Source organism: Coregonus clupeaformis, chromosome 13, assembly GCF_020615455.1.
Source record: "Coregonus clupeaformis isolate EN_2021a chromosome 13, ASM2061545v1, whole genome shotgun sequence".
Lineage (NCBI taxonomy): Eukaryota > Metazoa > Chordata > Actinopteri > Salmoniformes > Salmonidae > Coregonus > Coregonus clupeaformis.
Genome location: NC_059204.1, coordinates 36,702,926 through 36,729,114, shown reverse-complemented (window position 1 = coordinate 36,729,114; position 26,189 = coordinate 36,702,926). Strand labels below are relative to the sequence as shown.

The window sequence follows — 26,189 nt, the reverse complement described above, 5'->3', positions numbered from 1 at the left end:
TATGGAGTTGGTGCCCCCTTTGATGCTATAACAGCCTCCACTCTTCTGGGAAGGCTTTCCACTACATGTTAGAACATTGCTGCGGGGACTTGCTTCCATTCAGCCACAACAGCATTAGTGAGTTCGGGCACTGATGTTGGGCGATTAGGCCTGGCTCGCAGTCAGCATTCCAATTCATCCCAAAGGTGTTCGATGGGGTTGAGGTCAGGGCCAGTCAAGTTCTTCCACACCGATCTTGACACACCATTTCTGAATGGACCTCGCTTTGTGCACTGGGGCATTGTCATGCTGAAAGAGGAAAGGGCCTTCCCCAAACTGTTGCCACAACGTTGGAAGTACAGAATCGACTAGAATGTAATTGTATGCTGTAGCGTAAAAATTTCCCTTCACTGGAACTAAGGGGCCTAGCCCGAACCATGAAAAACAGCCCCAGACTATTATTCCTCCTCCACCAAACTTTACAGTTGGTACTATGCATTTGGGCAGGTAGCGTTTCTCCTGGCATCCTTCAAACCCAGATTCGTCTTTCGGACTGCCAGATGGTGAAGCGTGATTCATCACTCCACAGAACACATTTCCACTGCTCCAGAGTCCAATGGCGGCGAGCTTTACACCACTCCAGCCGACACTTGGCATTGCGCATGGTGATCTTAGGCTTGCGTGCGGCTGCTCGGCCATGGAAACCCATTTCATGAAACTCCCGACGAACAGTTATTGTGCTGACGTTGCTTCCAGAGGCAGTTTGGAACTCGGTAGTGAGTGTTGCAACCGAGGACAGACGATTTTTACGCGCTTCAGCTATCGGCGGTCCTCTCCTCTGAGCTTGTGTGGCTTACCACTTCGCGGCTGAGCGGTTGTTGCTCTTAGACATTTCCACTTCACAATAACAGCCCTAACAGTTGACGGGGGCAGCTCTAGCAGGGCAGAAATTTGACAAACTTACTTGTTGGTGGCATCCTATGACGGTGTCACGTTGAAAGTCACTGAGCTCTTCGGTAAGGCCATTCTACTGCCAATGTTTGTCTATGGAGATTGCATGGCTGTGTGCTCGATTTTATACACCTGTCAGCAAGAGGTGTCCACATACTTTTATATATATATATATATATATATATATATATATATATATATATATATATATATATACACACAGTACCAGTCAAAGTTTGGACACACCTACTCATTCAAGGGTTTTTCTTTATTTTTACTATTTTTTACATTGTAGAATAATAGTGAAGACGTTTTTAAAGGGCAATGGCGTGAATATTGTTCTGTGGCGCTCTGTTGACACATGGGCCGCTGGCTCAGGACATGGAGGGAGGGCTACAGCACATCAGGGGCATACAGAGCAACCGCAGTCATGTGCCCATAGACAGAAAAAAATAAACACATATGCAATCATGTAGGAACCAAAAAAGTGTTAAACAAATCAAAATGTATTTTATATTTGAGATTCTTAAAATAGCCACCCTTTGCCTTGATGACAGCTTTTCACACTCTTGGCATTCTCTCAAACAGCTTCATTAGGTAGTCACCTGGAATGCATTTAAATTAACAGGTGTGCCTTCTTAAAAGTTAATTTGTGGAATTTCTTTCCTTCTTAATGCGTTTGAGCCAATCAATTGTGTTGTGAGAAGGTAGGGGGGGTATACAGAAGATAGCCCTATTTGGTAAAAGACCAAGTCCATATTATGACAAGAACAGCTCAATTAAGCAAAGAGAAACGACAGTCCATTACTTTAAGACATACAAAACATTTCAAGAACTTTGAAAGTTTCTTCAAGTGCAGTCGCAAAAACCATCAAGCGCTATGATGAAACTGGCTCTCATGAGGACCGCCACAGTAATGGAAGACCCAGAGTTACCTATGCTGCAGAGGATAAGTTCATTAGGGTTACCAGCCTCAGAAATTGCAGCCCAAATAGATGCTTCACAGAGTTCAAGTAACAGACACATCTCAACATCAACTGTTAAGAGGGGACTGTGTGAATCAGGCCTTCATGGTCGAATTGCTGCAAATAAACCACTACTAAAGGACACCAATAAGAAGAAGAGACTTGCTTGGGCCAAGAATCACGACCAATGGACATTAGACCGATGGAAATGTGTCCTTTGGTCTGGAGTCCAAATTTGAGATTTTTGGTTCAAACTGCGGTGTGGGTGAACGGATGATCTCTGCATGTGTGGTACCCACCGTAAAGCATGGAGGAGGAGGTGTTATGGTGTGGGGGTACTTTGCTGGTGACACTGTCTGTGATTTATTTAGAATTCAAAGCACACTTAACCAGCATGGCTACCACAGCATTCTGCAGCGATACGCCATCACATCTGGTTTGGGCTTAGTGGGACTCTCATTTGTTTTTCAACAGGACAATGACCCAACACACCTCCAGGCTGTGTAAGGGCTATTTGAGATGTAACCCAATTGAGATGGCTTGGAATGAGTCGGACTGCAGAGTGAAGGAAAAGCAGCCAACAAGTGCTCAGCATATGTGGGAACTCCTTCAAGATTGTTGGAAAAGCATTCCAGGTCAAGCTGGTTGAGAGAATGCCAAGAGTGTGCAAAGCTGTCATCAAGGCAAAGGGTGGCTATTTGAAGAATCTCAAATATAAAATATATTTTGATTTGTTTAACACTTTTTTGGTTACTACAGGATTCCATATGTGTTATTTCATAGTTTTGATGTCTTCACTATTATTCTACAATGTAAAAAATAGTAAAAATAAAGAAAAACCCTTGAATGAGTAGGTCTGTCCAAACTTTTGACTGGTACTGTATATATACAGTTGAAGTCGGAAGTTTACATACACCTTAGCCAAATACATTTAAACTCAGTTTTTCACAATTCCTGACATTTAATCCTAGTAAAAATTCCCTGTCTTAGGTCAGTTAGGATCTCCACTTTATTTTAAGAATGTGAAATTTCAGAATAATAGTAGAGAGAATGATTTATTTCAGCTTTTATTTATTTCATCGCATTCCCAGTGGGTCAGAAGTTTACATACACTCAATTAGTATTTGGTAGCTGTTAGGCCTACTGCTGCTAGGTAGCTCTCTCTGCTCTCTCCCTCCCCTCTGTCTGTCCTTGATTGCAGGAGTGAAGTCTGGTGTGCGGGAGTCAGGGTTCCAGCTGCAGCTCATTCACCATAATCACCTCAGCCTTTAAGACCCGGTCAAACTTACCACTCATCGTCAGATCATAGTCAAGACGACCATATATTTGGAACCTGACTCCTGCCTCCGCTTCACTCCTGCCACCACCATCCTGCTCTCCAATACCGGACCTCTCTTTTGGACTCATCACGGACACTAGGACATTACGGTACCACACCTGCCCTGATCTGGATCTGTTACCCTCCCTGTAACCTGGACTTGCTCTTCCCATATATTTGGAAACCTGGACTTTGAACATTGTAAATAAACCTGTTAAAACTTCTATGGCTTCGTGTACTTGTCTGCATTTGGGTTCTTATCCAGTTAAATCATAACAGTATGATCTGACCAACATGAACCCAGCAGACAGTAGCTCGGATACCACCCCAGAGTGCACTGAAATTTGGACTGCCATAGCCAATCAGGGCATTTTACTTGGCCAACATGATACCCTGTTTAAGACGATTGCTGAGGACAGTCAGGTGCTGCTTAATCAGGTTCAATTACTCACCAATCAAGTGTCTGCCCTTACTACCCCTTCAGCCCAGATCAGAGAGCCTTTTGTTCCTGCTCCAGAGCGCTATGACGGGAACATGGGAACCTGTGGCGATTTTTTGACTCAATGCTCGTTAGTGTTTGAACAACAGCCCCTCACCTACGCCTCAGAAAGAGCCCGTATTGCCTACCTTATTAACTCTACTAGCGGTTCCGCTCGTGCCTGGGGATCCGCGGTATGGGAGAGTCAGTCGGACATTTGCAACGCTTACGTTGCCTTCACCACGGAGATGAGGAAGGTTTTTGACCACCCCGTACGAGGCAAGGAGGCTGCGAAACGGTTGTTCTCTCTTCGACAGGGGGCTCGTAGTGTGGCGGAGATGGCAGTGGAGTTTCGGACTTTAGCAGCAGTGAGTGGTTGGAATGACGAGGCATTACAAGGAGTGTTCATCAATGCTTTGTCTGAGACTTTAAAAGATGAATTGGTGTCATATGATGAATCGGCTACGCTGGATAAACTTATTTCACTCACTATCAGGTTGGATAATCGGATTCGGGAGCGCCGCCGGGAGAGGAGTGTTAGTTCCAAGCAACCTGTCTGTCATCAACAAACTCCTCCCTGCATCTTCCCTACGGAGAAAGCCGTGTCTTCCCGAGTCGATACGAGGAGCACTGAACCCGAAGCCATGGAGGTGGGTCGTGCACGGTTGTCCTCAGAGGAGCGTGCACGTCGTATTCAGGCTCGGGTCTGCCTGTATTGTGGAGAAGCTGGTCATTTCGTTCCTTCCTGCCCAGTTCGTCCGGGAAAAGGGCCGGCTCATCATTAATGGGAGAAGTTTTGGTGAGCCGAGCAGCGGATTCTTCCTCTTCTCCCCGCATTCTGCTCCAGGCATCCCTCCAGTGGCAGTCCCAGAATTTCTCTGTTAGTGCGCTGATTGACTCTGGTGCCGACGAAAGCTTTTTGGATAGAGAGTGGGCTCAACAAATGGATTTGGAGACTGTTCCTATGGACTGTCCGCTGCAGGCTAAGGGTCTAAATGGACAATTGTTGACCCGTATTACCCATCAAACTGTTCCTGTTTGTCTTAGAGTGTCGGGAAATCATCAGGAGAACATTCAATTCCATATTATCGACTGCCCACAGACACCCCTGGTCCTTGGTATCCCCTGGCTCATAAGACACAATCCACACATTGATTGGGTGACAGGTAACATTGTTTCATGGAGCACATTTTGTCATGTGAATTGTTTGTGTTCTGCTCAGACTCCTGCCAGTACTGTGCCTCAACCTCCACTGGAGTCCATGGATCTCTCTGCTGTCCCTGACGCGTATCATGACCTGGCATCCGTTTTCTGCAAACACAGAGCTACTTCTCTTCCTCCTCACCGGCCTTACGACTGCGCCATTGACCTCCAGCCAGGAGCCCCGCTCCCCAGCAGTCGCCTGTACAATCTCTCCCGGCCGGAGACGGAGGCTATGGAGAACTACATTCGGGACTCCTTGGCGGCAGGTATTATGCGTCCTTCCTCGTCACCTGTAGGAGCGGGATTATTTTTTGTTGCTAAGAAGGATAAGACCCTCAGACCCTGTATTGATTACCGTGGTCTTAACAACATCACCATTAAGAACAAGTATTCTCTGCCTTTGATTAATTCTGCTTTTCCCCTCCTTCATGGTGCTACCATCTTTACGAAACTGGATCTACGAAATGCGTATCACCTGGTGCGCATTCGTAAGGGTGATGAATGGAAGACTGCCTTCAACACACCCTTGGGACATTTTGAGTATCTGGTTATGCCTTTTGGGTTGTCCAATGCCCCTGCTGTTTTTCAGGCACTAGTCAATGATGTCCTTCGGGACATGTTGAATCGGTTTGTTTTTGTCTATCTGGATGATATCTTGATTTTCTCAGAGTCCTCCCAGGAACATGATCTACATGTGCGCCAGGTGTTGCAAAGGTTGTTGGAGAACAAACTGTTTGTGAAGATGGAGAAATGTGAATTTCATGTGTCTGAGACCTCTTTTTTGGGTTACATCATAGCTCAGGGGGAGTTGCGGATGGACCCAGCTAAGATCTCTGCTGTCACGGACTGGCCAGCTCCCTCTACCCGCAAACAACTTCAACGATTCCTGGGGTTTGCGAACTTCTATAGGAGGTTCATCAAGGACTACAGCCGCATTGCGGCGCCACTCACCGCTCTCACCTCCATCTCACGACCGTTCGCTTGGAATGAAGGGGCCGAATCAGCGTTCGAAGAACTGAAACATCGCTTCGCCTCGGCTCCCATTCTGATGCAGCCGGACCCCGACCGCCAGTTTGTCGTGGAGGTGGATGCATCCGACACTGGGGTAGGTGCAGTGTTGTCACAACGTTCTCCTGAAGATAACAAACTGCATCCCTGTGCTTTTCTCTCAAGGAAACTTTCTCAGGCAGAGAGGAATTATGATGTTGGCAATCGTGAACTGCTCGCCGTTAAGCTGGCTCTCGAGGAGTGGCGACATTGGTTGGAGGGGGCGGAACAACCCTTCATCGTTTGGACGGATCATAAGAATCTGGCTTACCTCCAGTCAGCGAAGCAGCTCAACCCCCGTCAAGCCAGGTGGGCACTATTTTTTGGGAGATTCAATTTTTCTCTGTCTTACCGTCCTGGGTCACGCAACGTCAAGCCTGACGCCCTGTCTCGTGTTCATTCGGCTGTTGATACTGGTAGTAACCCTGAACCCATTTTGCCTCCTACCTGCAGTATTGCAGTCATCACATGTGACATCGAGGGGATTGTTAGACAGGCTCAACATCATCAAGCTGACCCTGGGAGGGGTCCTCCTAACCGGATGTTTGTCCCTGAGTCTGCTCGCTCCCAGGTACTTCAGTGGGCTCACTCGTCTCCCCTTACCTGTCACCCTGGAGTTTCGCGGACCCTTGACTTTGTGCGACGTAAGTTCTGGTGGGCCACGATGGAGGCGGACACTCGAGCCTTCATTGCTGCTTGTACGGTATGTGCACGGGTAAGAACTCCACCCAGGCCAGCGCTGGTCATCTACGACCTCTACCTATACCCAGCCGGCCCTGGTCGCATATCGCTATGGATTTTGTCACTGGACTTCCCCCTCGTCTGGTAAGACTGTCATTCTTACGGTGATTGATCGTTTTTCTAAGTTCGCTCATTTTTTGGCCCTACCTAAACTGCCTACTGCCAGAGAGACGGCTGATATTTTGGTTGAACATGTGTTCCGCTCTCATGGTCTACCCACGGATATTGTCTCTGACAGGGGTCCCCAGTTTGTCTCCCAGGTGTGGAAAGCTTTCTGTAAAGCTTTGGGCATTACATCCAGCCTGTCCTCTGGATATCACCCCCAGACCAACGGGCAAGCCGAGAGAGCGAACCAGGAGATGGAGACCGCTCTTCGCTGTGTCACTGGGTCTAACCCTGGGTCATGGAGCTCCATGCTCCCCTGGGTGGAATATGCTCATAACACCTTGACTAACGCTTCCTCTGGTTTGTCTCCTTTTCTGTGTGCTCTGGGTTATCAACCTCCCCTGTTCCCTTCCCAAGAGAGGGAACTGGCGGTACCCTCGGTGCAGTCCCACATGCGCCGCTGCTTCAAGGTCTGGAGGAAGGCCAGGGTAGCTCTGTCCCGAGCTTCGGCGTACATGCAGAGGCAAGCCAACCGTCACCGGTCCCAGGCTCCCGGTTACTCTCCTGGTCAAGAGGTATGGCTGAAGTCACGGGACCTTCCATTGAAGGTGGAGTCTAAGAAGATGGCGCCTCGTTTTATAGGACCGTTCAAGATACTGTCTATTGTTAACCCCTGCGCGGTTAAGCTACAGCTTCCTGCCTCCTACGGGTTCATTCCACCTTTCATGTTTCCCAGATTAAGCCTGTGTCGGTTAGCCCTCTGTGCCCGCCCTCTCGTCCCCTCCTCCGCCCAGGATCGTGGGTGGGGGTCCGGTCTACACTGTCCGGCGACTTCTGGATGTTCGCCGCCGAGGTCGTGGTTTCCAGTACCTGGTGGATTGGGAGGGTTATGGTCCCGAGGAATGTTCCTGGGTGCCCAGGAGCTTCATTGTGGATCCTGCTCTGGTCCGAGAGTTTCATAGGTTACATCCCGATAAACCCCGTCGGCCGCCAGGTGGCGTCCGTAGAGGGGGGGGTACTGTTAGGCCTACTGCTGCTAGGTAGCTCTCTCTGCTCTCTCCCTCCCCTCTGTCTGTCCTTGATTGCAGGAGTGAAGTCTGGTGTGCGGGAGTCAGGGTTCCAGCTGCAGCTCATTCACCATAATCACCTCAGCCTTTAAGACCCGGTCAAACTTACCACTCATCGTCAGATCATAGTCAAGACGACCATATATTTGGAACCTGACTCCTGCCTCCGCTTCACTCCTGCCACCACCATCCTGCTCTCCAATACCGGACCTCTCTTTTGGACTCATCACGGACACTAGGACATTACGGTACCACACCTGCCCTGATCTGGATCTGTTACCCTCCCTGTAACCTGGACTTGCTCTTCCCATATATTTGGAAACCTGGACTTTGAACATTGTAAATAAACCTGTTAAAACTTCTATGGCTTCGTGTACTTGTCTGCATTTGGGTTCTTATCCAGTTAAATCATAACAGTAGCATTGCCTTTAAATTGTTTAACTTGGGTCAAACGTTTCGGGTAGCCTTCCACAAGCTTCCCGCAATAAGTTGGGTGAATTTTGGCCCATTCTTCCTGACAGAGCTGGTGTAACTGAGTCAGGTTTGTAGGCCTCCTTGCTCGCACACGCTTTTTCAGTTCTGCCCACACATTTTCTATAGGATTGAGGTCAGGGCTTTGTGATGGCCACTCCAATACCTTGACTTTGTTGTCTTTAAGCCATTTTGCCACAACTTTGGAAGTATGCTTGGGGTCATTGTCCATTTGGAAGACCCATTTGTGACCAAGCTTTAACTTCCTGACTGATGTCTTGAGATGTTGCTTCAATATATTCACATAATTTTCCTTCCTCATGATGCCATCTATTTTGTGAAGTGCACCAGTCCCTCCAACTTATTGTGGGAAGCTTGTGGAAGGCTACCCGTAACGTTTGACCCAAGTTAAACAATTTAAAGGCAATGCTACCAAATACTAATTGAGTGTATGTAAACTTCTGACCCACTGAGAATGTGATGAAAGAAATAAAAGCTGAAATAAATAATTCTCTCTACTATTATTCTTACATTTCACATTCTTAAAATAAAGTGGTGATACTAGGATTAAATGTCAGGAATTGTGAAAAACTGAGTTTAAATGTATTTGGCTAAGGTGTATGTAAACTTCCGACTTCAACTGTATATACAGTGGGGAGAACAAGTATTTGATACAGTGCCGATTTTGCAGGTTTTCCTACTTACAAAGCATGTAGAGGTCTGTAATTTTTATCATAGGTACACTTCAACTGTGAGAGACAGAATCTAAAATCCAGAAAATCCAGAAAATCACATTTGTATGATTTTTAAGTAATTAATTTGCATTTTATTGCATGACATAAGTATTTGATACATCAGAAAAGCAGAACTTAATATTTGGTACAGAAACCTTTGTTTGCAATTACAGAGATCATACGTTTCCTGTAGGTCTTGACCAGGTTTGCACACACTGCAGCAGGGATTTTGGCCCACTCCTCCATACAGACCTTCTCCAGATCCTTCAGGTTTCGAGGCTGTCGCTGGGCAATACGGACTTTCAGCTCCCTCCAAAGATTTTCTATTGGGTTCAGGTCTGGAGACTGGCTAGGCCACTCCAGGACCTTGAGATGCTTCTTACGGAGCCACTCCTTAGTTGCCCTGGCTGTGTGTTTTGGGTCGTTGTCATGCTGGAAGAACCAGCCACGACCCATCTTCAATGCTCTTACTGAGGGAAGGAGGTTGTTGGCCAAGATCTCGCGATACATGGCCCCATCCATCCTCTCCTCAATACGGTGCAGTCATCCTGCCCCTTTGCAGAAAAGCATCCCCAAAGAATGATGTTTCCACCTCCATGCTTCACGGTTGGGATAGTGTTCTTGGGGTTGTACTCATCCTTCTTCTTCCTCCATACACGGCGAGTGGAGTTTAGACCAAAAAGCTCTATTTTTGTCTCATCAGACCACATGACCTTCTCCCATTCCTCCTCTGGATCATCCAGATGGTCATTGGCAAACTTCAGACGGGCCTGGACATGCGCTGGCTTGAGCAGGGGGACCTTGCGTCCGCTGCATGATTTTAATCCATGACGGCGTAGTGTGTTACTAATGGTTTTCTTTGAGACTGTGGTCCCAGCTCTCTTCAGGTCATTGACCAGGTCCTACCGTGTAGTTCTGGGCTGATCCCTCACCTTCTTCATGATCATTGATGCCCCACGAGGTGAGATCTTGCATGGAGCCCCAGACCGAGGGTGATTGACCGTCAATTTGAACTTCTTCCATTTTCTAATAATTGCGCCAACAGTTGTTGCCTTCTCACCAAGCTGCTTGCCTATTGTCCTGTAGCCCATCCCAGCCTTGTGCAGGTCTACTATCCCTGATGTCCTTACACAGCTCTCTGGTCTTGGCCATTGTGGAGATGTTGGAGTCTGTTTGATTGAGTGTGTGGACAGGTGTCTTTTATGCAGGTAACGAGTTCAAACAGGTGCAGTTAATACAGGTAATGAGTGGAGAACAGGAGGGCTTCTTAAAGAAAAACTAACAGGTCTGTGAGAGTCGGAATTCTTACTGGTTGGTAGGTGATCAAATACTTATGTCCTGCAATAAAAAGCAAATTAATTACTTAAAAATCATACAATGTGATTTTCTGGATTTTTGTTTTAGATTCCGTCTCACACAGTTGAAGTGTACCTATGATAAAAATTACAGACCTCTACATGCTTTGTAAGTAGGAAAACCTGCAAAATCGGCAGTGTATCAAATACTTGTTCTCCCCACTGTATATATATATATATATATACAGTGGGGAAAAAAAGTATTTAGTCAGCCACCAATTGTGCAAGTTCTCCCACTTAAAAAGATGAGAGAGGCCTGTAATTTTCATCATAGGGACACGTCAACTATGACAGACAAATTGAGATTTTTTTTCTCCAGAAAATCGCATTGTAGGATTTTTTATGAATTTTTGTGCAAATTATGGTGGAAAATAAGTATTTGGTCACCTACAAACAAGCAAGATTTCTGGCTCTCACAGACCTGTAACTTCTTCTTTAAGAGGCTCCTCTGTCCTCCACTCGTTACCTGTATCAATGGCACCTGTTTGAACTTGTTATCAGTATAAAAGACACCTGTCCACAACCTCAAACAGTCACACTCCAAACTCCACTATGGCCAAGACCAAAGAGCTGTCAAAGGACACCAGAAACAAAATTGTAGACCTGCACCAGGCTGGGAAGACTGAATCTGCAATAGGTAAGCAGCTTGGTTTGAAGAAATCAACTGTGGGAGCAATTATTAGGAAATGGAAGACATACAAGACCACTGATAATCTCCCTCGATCTGGGGCTCCACGCAAGATCTCACCCCGTGGGGTCAAAATGATCACAAGAACGGTGAGCAAAAATCCCAGAACCACACGGGGGGACCTAGTGAATGACTTGCAGAGAGCTGGGACCAAAGTAACAAAGCCTACCAGCAGTAACACACTACGCCGCCAGGGACTCAAATCCTGCAGTGCCAGACGTGTCCCCCTGCTTAAGCCAGTACATGTCCAGGCCCGTCTGAAGTTTGCTAGAGTGCATTTGGATGATCCAGAAGAGGATTGGGAGAATGTCATATGGTCAGATGAAACCAAAATATAACTTTTTGTTGGTAAAAACTCAACTCGTCGTGTTTGGAGGACAAAGAATGCTGAGTTGCATCCAAAGAACACCATACCTACTGTGAAGCATGGGGGTGGAAACATCATGCTTTGGGGCTGTTTTTCTGCAAAGGGACCAGGACGACTGATCCGTGTAAAGGAAAGAATGAATGGGGCCATGTATCGTGAGATTTTGAGTGAAAACCTCCTTCCATCAGCAAGGGCATTGAAGATGAAACGTGGCTGGGTCTTTCAGCATGACAATGATCCCAAACACACTGCCCGGGCAACGAAGGAGTGGCTTCGTAAGAAGCATTTCAAGGTCCTGGAGTGGCCTAGCCAGTCTCCAGATCTCAACCCCATAGAAAATCTTTGGAGGGAGTTGAAAGTCAGTGTTGCCCAGCGACAGCCCCAAAACATCACTGCTCTAGAGGAGATCTGCATGGAGGAATGGGCCAAAATACCAGCAACAGAGTGTGAAAACCTTTTGAAGACTTACAGAAAACGTTTGACCTGTGTCATTGCCAACAAAGGGTATATAACAAAGTATTGAGAAACTTTTGTTATTGACCAAATACTTATTTTCCACCATAATTTGCAAATAAATTAATTAAAAATCCTACAATGTGATTTTCTGGAGAAAAAAATTCTCATTTTGTCTGTCATAGTTGACATGTACCTATGATGAAAATTACAGGCCTCTCTCATCTTTTTAAGTGGGAGAACTTGCACAATTGGTGGCTGACTAAATACTTTTTTCCCCCATTGTATATATATATATATAGTGTATTTAATCTGTTGTTATATGTGTGAAATTAGTTTCGGTATTGTTTAGGTTCAGTTTCAAGGCAATTATCGGGGTTATTATCAACTTGGCACGGCACCTTCAACTTTCGGGAGAAGGAGGGGAGCAGGCCCTACGTTCGCGAGAAGCAGGGGCAACGGGGAAAAACCATTAAAAAAAATGAAATGCCCTCCTAAAACTAGTTATAACACCAGTTCTGTTTGTGATATTAAGATTCTAATAAAGATAGTGTGTTTTATAGACTTATTTAGGAAACGTCATGGACTGAGGGGGGCATGACTTTAAAAATGGCAGTGTAACCTTTTTTTTTTTTCAAATTCATGAGCAGTCCAAATGACTGCTTTAGCAGTTCTAGTGTGGGTTTTATAGTAAATACATGTAATTTAACTGTAAAAATGTATGACCTTTTAATGTGGTATGAATACAACCAGTCATGATGTTTTCATCTGATTGTCAAACAAATCACTTAAAAAGTAGGTTACTTCGCACCTTTGTCCAAAATAGCATTCGAGCGAGCGAAACAGCGCCCCTTGTCTTACTACCTGTAGCCCATGTATCTGATGCTGTCTGGCAAAAAAGAGAAAGACATGCCAAGCTCTTTTTGTCCAGACAGCATCAGATACATGGGCTACACTTACTGAGACAGAGGGGCGCGATTTCGCTCGCTCGGATGCTTTATCTGAGATTGATGCATCTTTCTGTCGGCTCGTGTCTTGGTCAAATCAATTATCAATATTTAAATATTTTATTTGGACGGGCAAGGAGATACGGTAGGGCGGGCCAGGCCCCCTAAGGCCCGCCCATAACGCCTGCCCTGACACACAGGCTGAAATATCTCCACTATTCACTTTTACCGAACTCAATGTGGTTTGTTCAATCACGGTTTAGGTGATGGTATTTTTCAACATTTACAGGCCAAATTCTAAAGGGTCAAACAGCAATGTGTGGTTTATCATTGTCATCGTGGAGATAATGATGCCATCACTTCCCATGAAAGTTAATTGCAGCGTAAACTCACTAGAGAGAGCAAAGCTGTTTGACATAATGGAGACTTTCACAGGGGAACAGTGAAGTAGTTTGTCAATTTAGTACTCTGTGATAACCTTAACACATAGAATAATATCTGCAGTGAAACAGGCTTTTCCTGGTATTTTCTGTTTAAGGCTATCATGGTGTGTGTTCTCTATAAAACAAAGATATCAGAGTGGAGTCTAGTGATTTGCTTCTTGCCAGAGGGAATCCCTTTTTACTGGCTAATTTAGACAAAGCTTTGGCTGGAGATGATAACAGCTTTTTATGACAAAAGATAAAGGCTTTGAAATAGCCTCGCTTTAAAAGGAACTGTATGTTTGCGATGATCAAACTGATCTTCCTTGATCTGTCATTCGATCAATCAAACTCACTCACTCACTTACTCACCTGTTCACAAACTCAAATTTCTCAATATACAGAGGGATACACAATCATGCACACAAACACACACAAACACACACTCAGCTCTCACACACATCCCAAACACACACTCTGTTTCTCAATATGTTCCCCCAGCTGCTGCTGTTTGAAAGCTGTCCAGATAATTAACTTGTGGGCTGGTGGTTGTAATGAGCGTCCTGACAGCAGAGGAACAATAAGTAAACTTTGTCTTGTTGGCCCGCCGGGTCTGCTTCAGCTTCACTCAGCCCCCTTACACACTCACTCACTCACACACACACACACACACACACACACACACACACACACACACTCATACTCACACTCACACTCTCCTCCATCCTGATGGCACTGATACTGTGTGTTGTGTGTGTGTGTGTGTGTGTGTGTGTGCGTGCGTGCGTGCATCTCTATATGTGCGTGCGTGCATCTCTCCTACTTTCCCCTGTGTTTCCTGGTGTGTTTCAACTGGTAACTGTTCAGCTGATATATTGCTAATTAGGGCTGTCCCCGACAAAACCGATAGTCGTCTGTTCTTTTGACCAATTGATTGGTCAAAATTTTAAAACGTGTATTTTTCCATATATAGACACACCCTATTTTTGAATAAAATCAACTATATGTAGGCTACTGAGCTTGTCTGATGCTTTAAGCACTGCGTTTAAAAATGAAGACACACAAATTACTAAAGAGGGAGCCAGAGATCAATATAGCCTAACCAGAAGAAACTGTTCCCGACCCTCCTCCTCTTACTGCCCGCTGCTGCTGGTCCACTCCTAAAGTTGCCGGTAATAGGCTACACCAGCGGTCGGCAACCTTTTCCATTTGGAGTGCCAAGTTATCGTACCAGTTATGATTTTGATATACACATTTTCGTGGAATAGTTTAATTTCATTTATAATAAAGTTCATATCTCAAAATCAATGTCATGTGGTTAATCAAAATTATATCTAAATGAAAATGATACAAACCTAAAATAAAAACATTGCAGCCTGCAGGTAGAAAATATCCTGATAAAAATAAATATCCTATATATCACATTGGCTATGCATGGCCTGTCTGAAAGGAACTTGAAACATTGCATCAGCTATTAACTTGGTCCAGCCTGATTGTGCTAGCAAACTTGCAACATTGTATAAAATATTCTGGGCCCTCAGAGTTTCCGTGCCAGTGAGCTCCAGACAGACAGACACACACAGCTGTAGACTATTTGCGCAAGGGATTGGAAGTAATCAGGTAGGCCTATTTTATGACATTTCCACAGGACATTTTTTTCCCCTTTCATGCTGAATGGTTATCGAAAGGGAGAGAGCTGGAAAGATTTTTCAAATAGGCTACGTTGATGAACTATTGTCATTCTCAATGGATGTAAAAAACAGACTTTGTTTACTTGCTGTTTAAAGTGAAGAAAAATTAGTGATGGTGAGTTAAGACAATTCCTTCAGCAGAGAGACCCTTTCCTTGCTCCATCCAATGATTACATCTTGCAACTTGCTGAACCGGTATTATCCAATAACTACTTCATCTTTGAGTCAGACTTTTTCCTTCAAATTCAGGGTGTAGCCATGGGCTCCCCTTTTGCCCCCAACTATGCAAACCTGTATGTGGGACAATTTGAGGAAGCACTCATTTACAAAACAGAGACAAAAATCCTCCTATGGAAGAGATACATAGATTATGTGTTTGTGCTCTGGGAAGGAAGTCAGCAGGAACTAAATGAATTCCAAACTCTGTTAAACGAGAGCTCTGAATATCTCAAATTCTCCATGCAGATTGATGAGAAGAAAATAAGTTACCTGGACTTATGGATCATCAAATATAATTATGTATTACATACAGACTTATACACAAAGCCAACAGACCACAATACCCTGCTACGTGCGGATAGTATGCATCCCCTTCCCCTCAAGAATGGTCTACCATATAGCCAGTTATGCAGGGTTAAACGAATTTGTGGCCACCAGTCAGATTTTGACAGCAATGCTAAGAAAATGACAGATAAATTCAAAATGAGAGGCTACAAGGACAAAACTCTCAATGCTGCAATGATGAAAATATCTCAAAAATCAAGAGAGGAATTGCTCTTCAAGGAACCCCCACTGGTGGTCTATAAGCGTTGTCGCAATATTGGGGATAGCTTAGTGAGATCTGACCTGCCCCCTGAGCCCACTCAGACACTCTTGACACCCAGTCCAAATGGGAACTACAAATGTCGCTCATGCGAACAATGCAATAGCACTACAAAAACATCCTTCTTCAGACACCCACATACAGGTCGAAAAATCCCTGTTAGGGATATAATCTCATGCAAGACAAAGGGAGTAATCTATCTCATCACCTGTACATGTGGGAAAGGCTACGTAGGACAAACGAAAAGACAATTAAAACAACGCATAGCTGAACACCGCAGCTCAATCAGGTGTAAGAACACTGACTATCCAGTAGCAGCTCACTTTGTTGAAGCTAACCATCCTATCTCCTCCCCCAAATACACAGGCATTGAGCATGTTGCTCTACCAAGGAGAGGAGGTAACATCGAGACCCTACTACTACAGAGGGAGGCCTACTGGATATCCTATTTAAAAAACATTGACCCCTAGTGGTCTGAATATTGACTTTGATCTCAGGCCCTTCTTATGACCAATTATATTTTCTATGAACAGGTGTTGTAAATGAATGTATTCTTTCTACAGCTTATCAGCGTGCACCCAATATGTTCCCCCTGTTGATGATGCTTATTATGCATTATGGTTGAACCAAAATATTATATGTAACAAAAACATTTAATGAAATTGGAAATGTTTAAATATATAGGTGAAATTAAATGAAACAATGTATGTTGATGCTAATGATAACAATGGCATAATATATTAAATATGTTGTGGGCTATTGTCTTTTAACAGTTTCGCTCAATTCATTCTGATCAACCTAGCAATTACGACACACCCCTCACTATTGTCAATGGTTGCACTAATTGCACTGTTTGTCTACATAACCTGGTTCAAGCATTCATGACATTACCCTGAAGAAGGCACAGTGATGCCGAAACGTTGGTGTTTTTTTATCCAATAAATTACTGGGAGGTTATACATATAGAATGTGCGACTCTCTTTGTTTTTATAGCTTAGAGTTAAGACAATCAGAAATAGTATCAGATCCCCAAATAGGCACATTTATAGGCCTACATTTGAGTGCAGGCCAGGTAGCCTAGGCCTAGTTCTATGCGTAACCAGGTGCGTGTCCTTACTCAAGATTGACAGGAGCCCTCCAAACAAAAGATAATGAATAGAAATTCCACAAATTAACATTTAAGAAGGCACACCTGTTAATTTAAATGCATTCCAGGTGACTACCTCATGAAGCTGGTTGAGAGAATGCCAAGAGTGTGCAAAGCTGTCATCAAGGCAAAGGGTGGCTATTTGAATAATATTTAGATTTGTTTAACACTTTTTTTGGTTACTACATGATTCCATATGTGTTATTTCATAGTTTTTATGTCTTCACTATTATTCTACAGAAAATAGTAAAAATAAATTAAAACCCTTGAATAAGTACAGTGGGGAAAAAAAGTATTTAGTCAGCCACCAATTGTGCAAGTTCTCCCACTTAAAAAGATGAGAGAGGCCTGTAATTTTCATCATAGGTACACGTCAACTATGACAGACAAAATGAGGAAAAAAAATCCAGAAAATCACATTGTAGGATTTTTAATGAATTTATTTGCAAAATATGGTGGAAAATAAGTATTTGGTCAATAACAAAAGTTTCTCAATAATTTGTTATATACCCTTTGTTGGCAATGACACAGGTCAAATGTTTTCTGTAAGTCTTCACAAGGTTTTCACACACTGTTGCTGGTATTTTGGCCCATTCCTCCATGCAGATCTCCTCTAGAGCAGTGATGTTTTGGGGCTGTCGCTGGGCAACACAGACTTTCAACTCCCTCCAAAGATTTTCTATGGGGTTGAGATCTGGAGACTGGCTAGGCCATTCCAGGACCTTGAAATGCTTCTTACGAAGCCACTCCTTCGTTGCCCGGGCGGTGTGTTTGGGATCATTGTCATACTGAAAGACCCAGCCACGTTTCATCTTCAATGCCCTTGCTGATGGAAGGAGGTTTTCACTCAAAATCTCACGATACATGGCTCCATTCATTCTTTCCTTTACACGGATCAGTTGTCCTGGTCCCTTTGCAGAAAAACAGCCCCAAAGCATGATGTTTCCACCCTCATGCTTCACAGTAGGTATGGTGTTCTTTGGATGCAACTCAGCATTCTTTGTCCTCCAAACACGACGAGTTGAGTTTTTACCAAAAAGTTCTATTTTGGTTTCATCTGACCATATGACATTCTCCCAATCCTTTTCTGGATCATCCAAATGCACTCTAGCACGGGCCTGGACATGTACTGGCTTAAGCAGGGGGGACACGTCTGGCACTGCAGGATTTAAGTCCCTGGCGGCGTAGTGTGTTACTGATGGTAGGCTTTGTTACTTTGGTCCCAGCTCTCTGCAGGTCATTCACTAGGTCCCCCGTGTGGTTCTGGGATTTTTGCTCACCGGTCTTGTGATCATTTTGACCCCACGGGGTGAGATCTTGCGTGGAGCCCCAGATCGAGGGAGATTATCAGTGGTCTTGTATGCCTTCCATTTCCTAATAATTGCTCCCACAGTTGATTTCTTCAAACCAAGCTGCTTACCTATTGCAGATTCAGTCTTCCCAGCCTGGTGCAGGTCTACAATTTTGTTTCTGGTGTCCTTTGACAGCTCTTTGGTCTTGGCCATAGTGGAGTTTGGAGTGTGACTGTTTGAGGTTGTGGACAGGTGTCTTTTATACTGATAACAAGTTCAAACAGGTGCCATTAATACAGGTAACGAGTGGAGGACAGAGGAGCCTCTTAAAGAAGAAGTTACAGGTCTGTGAGAGCCAGAAATCTTGCTTGTTTGTAGGTGACCAAATACTTATTTTCCACCATAATTTGCAAATAAATTCATAAAAAATCCTACAATGTGATTTTCTGGAAATTTTTTCCTCAATTTGTCTGACATAGTTGACGTGTACCTATGATGAAAATTACAGGCCTCTCTCATCTTTTTAAGTGGGAGAACTTGCACAATTGGTGGCTGACTAAATACTTTTTTTCCCCACTGTAGGTGTTCTAAAACTTTTGACCGGTAGTGTATATATTTGCCACTGCTCCACTAATAAAATCTCTGTCGACCAACAGCTTATCGACCAAATAATCGACCAGTCGACAAAATGGGGTCAGCCGTATTGCTAATTTTCCCATTTTAAGAAGTGTACCAACAATGATAAATGCAAAGGAATAAACAGACCCAGAATAACATTTGAGCCCCGTCATCAATGAAACATTCTGCGTCAGCACTGGTAGCTACGAAAACCACAACAGATGGCAAATGAATTCCCAAATGACACACACACTCATTTTAAAGCTGTGTATTTATTTACAAATATATTATTATGATATTAGTCTGCATATCAGATTGCGCTGCAGCACATGATAGATATACTTACAGCATATCATCCAAGCCAATTTGGATATTGATATGGTTCACAGTTATTTTCTCATAGAGCCTCATCAGTCATCATCAGGCTGGTGGAACAGGGAAGGTACAGGCTATTTATTCATGCTAAGCCATCATGACAGCTCTTGATGCGTGGCCTTCCTCAGTTGATTGGTTGATTGATTTGATAGACTTTATTTTGGGGTATGGAAAATACAAACATTTGGACCCAGAGGATAACTCATGAAAGCATTATGCAAAGTTTTATACAAACGTATTCCCAGTGTGGTCCAGATATTTACATGTCTATATCCCTCTTGCAGAGGCAAAAGGCATTGACAATGCCTCAGTGGTGTAAAGTACTTAAGTAGAAATAGTTGAAAGTACAACTTAAGTAGTTTTTTGGGGTATCTGTACTTTACTTAACTGTTTATATTTTTGACAACTTTTACATTTTCCCTGACACCCAAAAGTACTCATTACATTTTCAATGCTTAGCAGGACAGGAAAATGGTCCAATTCACACACTAATCAAGATAACATCTCTGGTCATCACTACTGTCTCTTATCTGGCGGACTCGCTAAACACAAATGCTTCATTTGTAAATGATGTCTGAGTGTTGGAGTGTGCCCCTAGCTATCCGTAAAAATAAAAAATAAAACAAATATTGTGCTGTCTGGTTTGCTTAATATAAGGAATTTGAAATTATTTATGATTTTACTTTTGATACTTAAGTATATTTTAGCAATTACATTTACATTTGATGCTTAAGTATATTAAAACCAAATAATTTTAGACTTTTACTCAAGTAGTATTTTACTGGGTGACTTTCTCTTTTACTTTACTATTAAAGTATCTTTACTTTTACTCAAGTATGACATTTGGGTACTTTTTCCACCACTGCAATGCCTTTATACTGAATGAAGTCCTATAACGTATTTTGTACCTTTTCTTTCTCAAGGTTACCCTAACATTGTGGCGACGTACGGCCGTGGATACACTGGATTCGCCCCGAGCTACAGCTACCAGTTCCCTGGTAAGTTCTCTGCTCTTCACATATCTGTCTTACAGCCCTGTTTAGCTCACCTCCTTCCCACCCTCCCACCCACCCACCCACCCACCCCCCCCACACACACACACACAAACAAACAAACAAACAAACACAAACACACACACACATGAATACACAAATAAACACTCACCAGATAAGCTGTGGAGTGAGTGATAAGTGCGTTACGTGTCTGGATTTCGGAACCAGCCTGTTGAAAGCTGCAATATGTGGTATAAATAGCTTACTCTATTTAGCCTGTGTATGAACGCCACCATGACCAAACGGCTAAAATGGAGGAGGGATTTTCAAGTCCTCAGCCTCACTCCCAATGTATGCAAATCCATCTGTTGGGAGGCAGAAAAATGGCAGACGTACACACAGTCACACAGAGTCAGATTGGAATTATTTTTATATCCAGCCTTATGTGCATCAAAAACTAAAATTAGTTAAAAGAGTTGACTTGAAGCCGGGTGGGTTCCAGTTGATGAGCCCAAATGGAGCACATGTTGTGTGAAGGTGAGCAGCTCCGCAGGGCTGCGGGTGGGGGCCTCTGGCCAGGGAGATGTGGTGCTGTGATATAGCATGCCTCAGGCAGGCATCCTGTTGATTTCATGCTTTATTTAAGCACTTTACACAGAGTCTGTTTGCCGTGCCAGACATCAGTCCCGCCACTGATAAGGCAGAATGGGAAATGTCTGACAGCAGCTCAGATCTCTGTAATAGGTTTTTGAAATAGGGACAGGAGTGGGGACGGGGGGGGGACACAGGTGTTACCACCCTGGGGTCAGACGTAATCATTTGTCAGAGGTGCCTGGGCTGAGAGCTGTAGGAGGACAGGAGGACTGGGAGGGAGAAAGAGGAGGAGGATAGAGGAAGGCCAGGAAACAATATATTATTAATATCTTCTTTGTAGAAGGGTCCTTGTCACGATCGTCACAGTCCTACCAGCATGAAAGATGTTCAGACATGAGAAGGGCCCGATGGAAGTCTGCAGGGATGATTTCCTACTATACCAATACCTTTACATTTGTCTGCATATACAGCTGCGGAAAAAAATAAGAGACCACTGCAAAATTATCAGTTTCTCTGGTTTTACTATTTATAGGTATGTGTTTGGGTAAAAATAACATTTTTGTTTTATTCTATAAACTACTGACAACATTTCTCTCAAATTCCAAATAAAAAGATTGTCATTTAGAGCATTTATTTGCAGAAAATGACAACTGGTCAAGAAAACAAAAAAGATGCAGTGTTGTCAGACCTCGAATAATGCAAAGAAAATAAGTTCATGTTCATTTTTAAACAACACAATAGTAATGTTTTAACTTAGGAAGAGTTCAGAAATCAATATTTGGTGGAATAACCCTGATTTTCAATCACAGCTTTCATGCGTCTTGGCATGCTCTCCACCAGTCTTTCACATTGATGTTGGGTGACTTTATGCCACTCCTGGCGCAAAATTTCAAGCAGCTCGGCTTTGTTTGATGGCTTGTGACCATCCATCTTCCTCTTGATCACATTCCAGAAGTTTTCAATGGGGTTCAGGTCTGGAGATTGGGCTGGCCATGACAAGGTCTTGACCTGGTGGTCCTCCATCCACACCTTGATTGACCAGGCTGTGTGACATGGCACATTGTCCTGCTGGAAAAACCAATCCTCAGAGTTGGGGAACAATGTCAGAGCAAAAGGAAGCAAGTTTTCTTCCAGGACAACCTTGTACGTGGCTTGATTCATACGTCCTTCACAAAGACAAATCTGCCTGATTCCAGCCTTGCTGAAGCACCCCCAGATCATCACCGATCCTCCGCCAAATTTCACAGTGGGTGCGAGACACTGTGGCTTGTAGACCTCTCCAGGTCTCCATCTAACCATTAGACGACCAGGTGTTGGGCAAAGCTGAAAATTGGACTCATCAGAGAAGATGACCTTACTCCAGTCCTCTACGGTCCAATCCTTATGGTCTTTTGCAAACCTCAGCCTGGCTCTTCTTTGCTTCTCATTGATGAAGGGCTTTTTTCTAGCTTTGCACGACTTCAGCCCTGCCCCTAGGAGCCTGTTTCGAACCGTCCTCACCGTGCACATCACCCCAGCTGCCGTTTGCCATTCTTTTTGTAGGTCACTTTATGTCATCCTACGGTTGTTGAGTGACATTCGAATGAGTTGGCGGTCATCCCGGTCAGTAGAGAGTCGTTTTCGCCCTCTGCCGGTCTGTAGCTTTGTTGTCCCCAATGTCTGCTGCTTGACCTTGTTTTTATGAACCGCCGTCTTTGAAATTTTACGGATGGAAGCAACCTGACGCTCACTGTATCCCTCTGCCAGTAAAGCCAGAATTGAACCCTTCTTTTCCTCACTGAAAACCTTTGGCATGGTCAATAGTTATTTTTTGATTATATTACTTTTGAGGTAATATTAGCACTGATTTTGCAATCCAGCTGGTCATATTGCAAGAGGATAGTGATGACCACAGCAGTGGTTTTTATACTTTTCCTCAATAAATAAGATTTGGTTTATGTTAGGTAATCAGTACCTAATTCAGTAGAATGACGTGTGCCTGTGTTGGAATTCAACAGACACTGGAATGGAATTGCTGTCATACATGTAGAGATGCTGATTTAAGAGACATTTGCAGTGGTCTCTTAATTTTTTCCAGAGCTGTATAACCAATACAACTCTATCTATGGTAGAGGTAGTGTTTGGCTTTATTTGCATTAGTTCCATAAGCTTTTATAGTCCAAATCTCTTCTAGGGAAATTTTATTGGGAGATTTTACCTTCACATATTACAGAATCTTCTGGCCCTAGATGTGACATGATGAAGCACTGTATGTTGTTTATGACACACTTAGGGCCTATAGATGTTTTAATGCAAGAGGTTGGCCGTGATAAACTTTATATAAAGAGCATCATAAAGCTGTGCAGTTGTTCAGCTGTTAATACGGCCAGCAGCAGCCTAGTCTAATGCCTCCTCTGGACACCAGTCTCCAGGCCTTTGACAGGGTAATTGGAACTTTTAAAGTATAATTCAAACTCCATGTTAAACGCTCTATCCCCAGGCCAAGTATTGATCAGGTTGCCTTCCCATCCGCAGGGAGACGCGAACGGCAGTTTATATTAAAATCAACGGGCCCACGCTGGAGAATTTCATGCTGTGCACTGTAAGTGCACTGAAATAGATTAATAAAAGCTTGAATAAATAAATAAAGGGTTGCCTGTGGATGGAGGGATGGATGGAGGGATGAGGGGAGGTGAATTGGCAGGCGCTAGAGAAGCCAGTGATGTGACTAAGCCCTGAGAAGGGGATTGAAACATCAGCAGCCGGTTTATTCCCCCTCATACATACACGGCCTGATGTCAACGAGCGCACCTGGGGTAAACCCTGACGATCCCGTCATTATACACACACAGCACCTTAACCAGAGGGGCAAACTCACCTTCTTACATCCCCCCTACCACGACCCCATCCCTGTCTCCCACCAAGGCTATCTCCGCCCTATACACCGGCCTCCCCCCTCTTCTCCCTCCTGCCTCCCACAAGACCCCCTGCCTCCCTCCCTCTACTCCCTCCCTATCCCCCCTCCAAAACCCTGCTTTCTCCTCCATCTCCTCCCAAACTCCCTGTTTCTCCCCTCCCTCTGAGCCACCCCTATTTAGAGGACTATTAGACTTCCATTAGGCCTCCTGCCAGAGTGTCATTATTGTAGACTGGAGAGGTACAAATAAAGATGAAAGCACAGGCCCATGGGGAAACCTGTCTCCTGGTGTATGTGGGTCTGCGGTAGAAAGCCATGGCACCCAGCCATCCTCTTATATGATGACACACTGATGTTACTGTGCAGGTGTGTGATGTTTAATGATGACACACTGATGTTATAGTGCAGATCTCTGGTCGGTAGATTGACTCAGTGGAGGCATGGGAGATGTAGGGATGGGAGATGTAGAGATGGGAGATGTAGAGATGGGAGATGTAGAGAGGGGAGATGTAGAGATGGGAGATGAAGAGATGGGGGTGGCTGTTAAAAGAGCAGGTGCAGTGTTTCCCTCCTCCTTCTGATCAGACAGGAGGAAGAGGAGGGCGCTGCAGCAGTGAGCGGTGAAGTGTCAGGCAGGGCGATGGTGGAGAGTTAACTTTTCACTCTTAGCTAATCCCCCCTGGCTTTCCCATTAAAACGATCATCTACTCCTGCCTCCCCGCTACCACCACCACCACCACCACACAGTGTATTCCTCTTCCAGGCAGCCCTCGTCCGCCAGGCTGGCCTTCTCTCATAGTCCATGACCTTGATGTAGAACATGGAAGGTGAAAACACATTTTCTCGGTCCTTGTAGCTTCCAGGGATTTGCAGTAATCTCGGTTGCTTGGGAGGTTAAAAATTGACTTTGGCCAAGGGAGTGGAGCTCATTTTGTTTTGAAGCACCCGCTGTAAGACAGAGAGGAGGGGGATAGAGTGGAGCTTGGAGAGTGTTGCATATGGCTGCATATAGGCCACTGGCACTCATTTGCCTAATATCTATGTTGTCTTTGGATACATGAGTGGTTTTATGGTGTCGTTAGTATTGCGCAAGTCATTGAGTTTTTTGATTGATGTTTTGTGTCAGTATTTGATTGGATGGACTGGCTTGGTGCAGGTGGCTTTGTGGTTTAGGCTGGTATTTGACCTGTATTGTGATTGTGAAGCTTTTTTTAGGCACTGTGATAGCTTTAGTAGGATCTGAAATTAAATTAGAATGGTTTGCTGGCATAGGGGACCTACTGTAATGTAAGGAGCTACTTCTTCAGTTACAATACATCTGCTGGTGGACAGATTCTCTGGCTCTTTCACATACATCTACAATCTCACTGAGGTGGTGTGTGTGGAGCAGCTTTGTGGCAGAGTTATTTTTTTACAGTGTGTTTCCTGGCCTTGTCAACACATCCTGCTGTTATATTTCAGCCGTGTCAGCTCTGTTCGGTGGCAGATAAGAGGACTGGAGACCGCAGTATGCTACCGTACCGTCCGTCCCCCTGCGTATCTCAATCCCACGTCCCCCCTCTCTCTCCCTCCACCACCTCCACCAACACAGCCAGTCACTTAGCAGCCCAGAGCACTTCCTCATTTCAATGGGACAGAAACAGGCGTTTGAAAATCAGGAGTGAGCATCTCTCTCTGTGTTACTATAAACTTGCTCCAACCCAGCAGGGAATACAGATCACCAGAAACCCTCCTGAATCCCTTAATAAAGGCATGGGCTAGACCGGAGAGACAGAGTACCAATCTTGACCAGGGGTCAAGGGGTCAGGTGTGAGAGTCTTCCCCACCCTAGCTGCCATGGCGTCACCTCCTCCAACCTGACCCCCATCATCAAAGGTGATGCGAGAGGAAATAACATCCGCCTCGTCTTCTTCTCTTTCTCTGTTTTATTCGGGCACGCCGAAGCGCTGCGATGTCATTATGGAAATAAGCCATCTGGAAGAAATGTTTAGGAATGCAAAGCTGGCAACAGTTATTGTGTTCTCCTGCATAGATGTCTCCCCCATTTCAGAGATGAAGATCCTTCCGTCTTTCATTTCGATGAAGCGATGGCTGCTGTTTGAATCCCTGGTGTGTATTGATGTGTATGTAGACATATACAAACACACATGCATAAAACTGCTGTGAAAATACACCAGTCGCCTTCACTCCTTCTTCACGCAAACATAGGCACGCAACACACACACACACACACACAGAGTACCTCGGTCACACACATCACACAAACAGTCATATAAGATATCTATCAAACATCAAACATAGCCATGCATAATGTATGTACAATCAAATGCCCACACACACATACACACTCACAAACAAAATGCATCCACACACCCTGACCCCAGGCCAGTGTTCTCATTAAAAGGAGGCGCTGCAGGGACTTCACATCCTGACGTGTGATGTGGAAAGAGATGGTGGAGGATGGAGGGTG

At 44.5% G+C, this 26,189-nt stretch overlaps 1 protein-coding gene across 13 annotated transcripts in view; it reads left to right on the top strand.

The window, feature by feature from the left end:
* Positions 1-26,189, top strand: part of LOC121579916 (RNA-binding protein Musashi homolog 2) — a 322,000-nt gene that overhangs the window by 240,709 nt on the left and 55,102 nt on the right. For all 13 annotated transcript variants that reach the window (XM_041894908.2, XM_041894901.2, XM_041894902.2 and 10 more), the window contains exon 10: positions 20,161-20,235. In XM_041894908.2, coding sequence (XP_041750842.1) covers positions 20,161-20,235 — 75 coding nt within the window. The remainder of the gene's footprint in view (positions 1-20,160; positions 20,236-26,189) is intronic.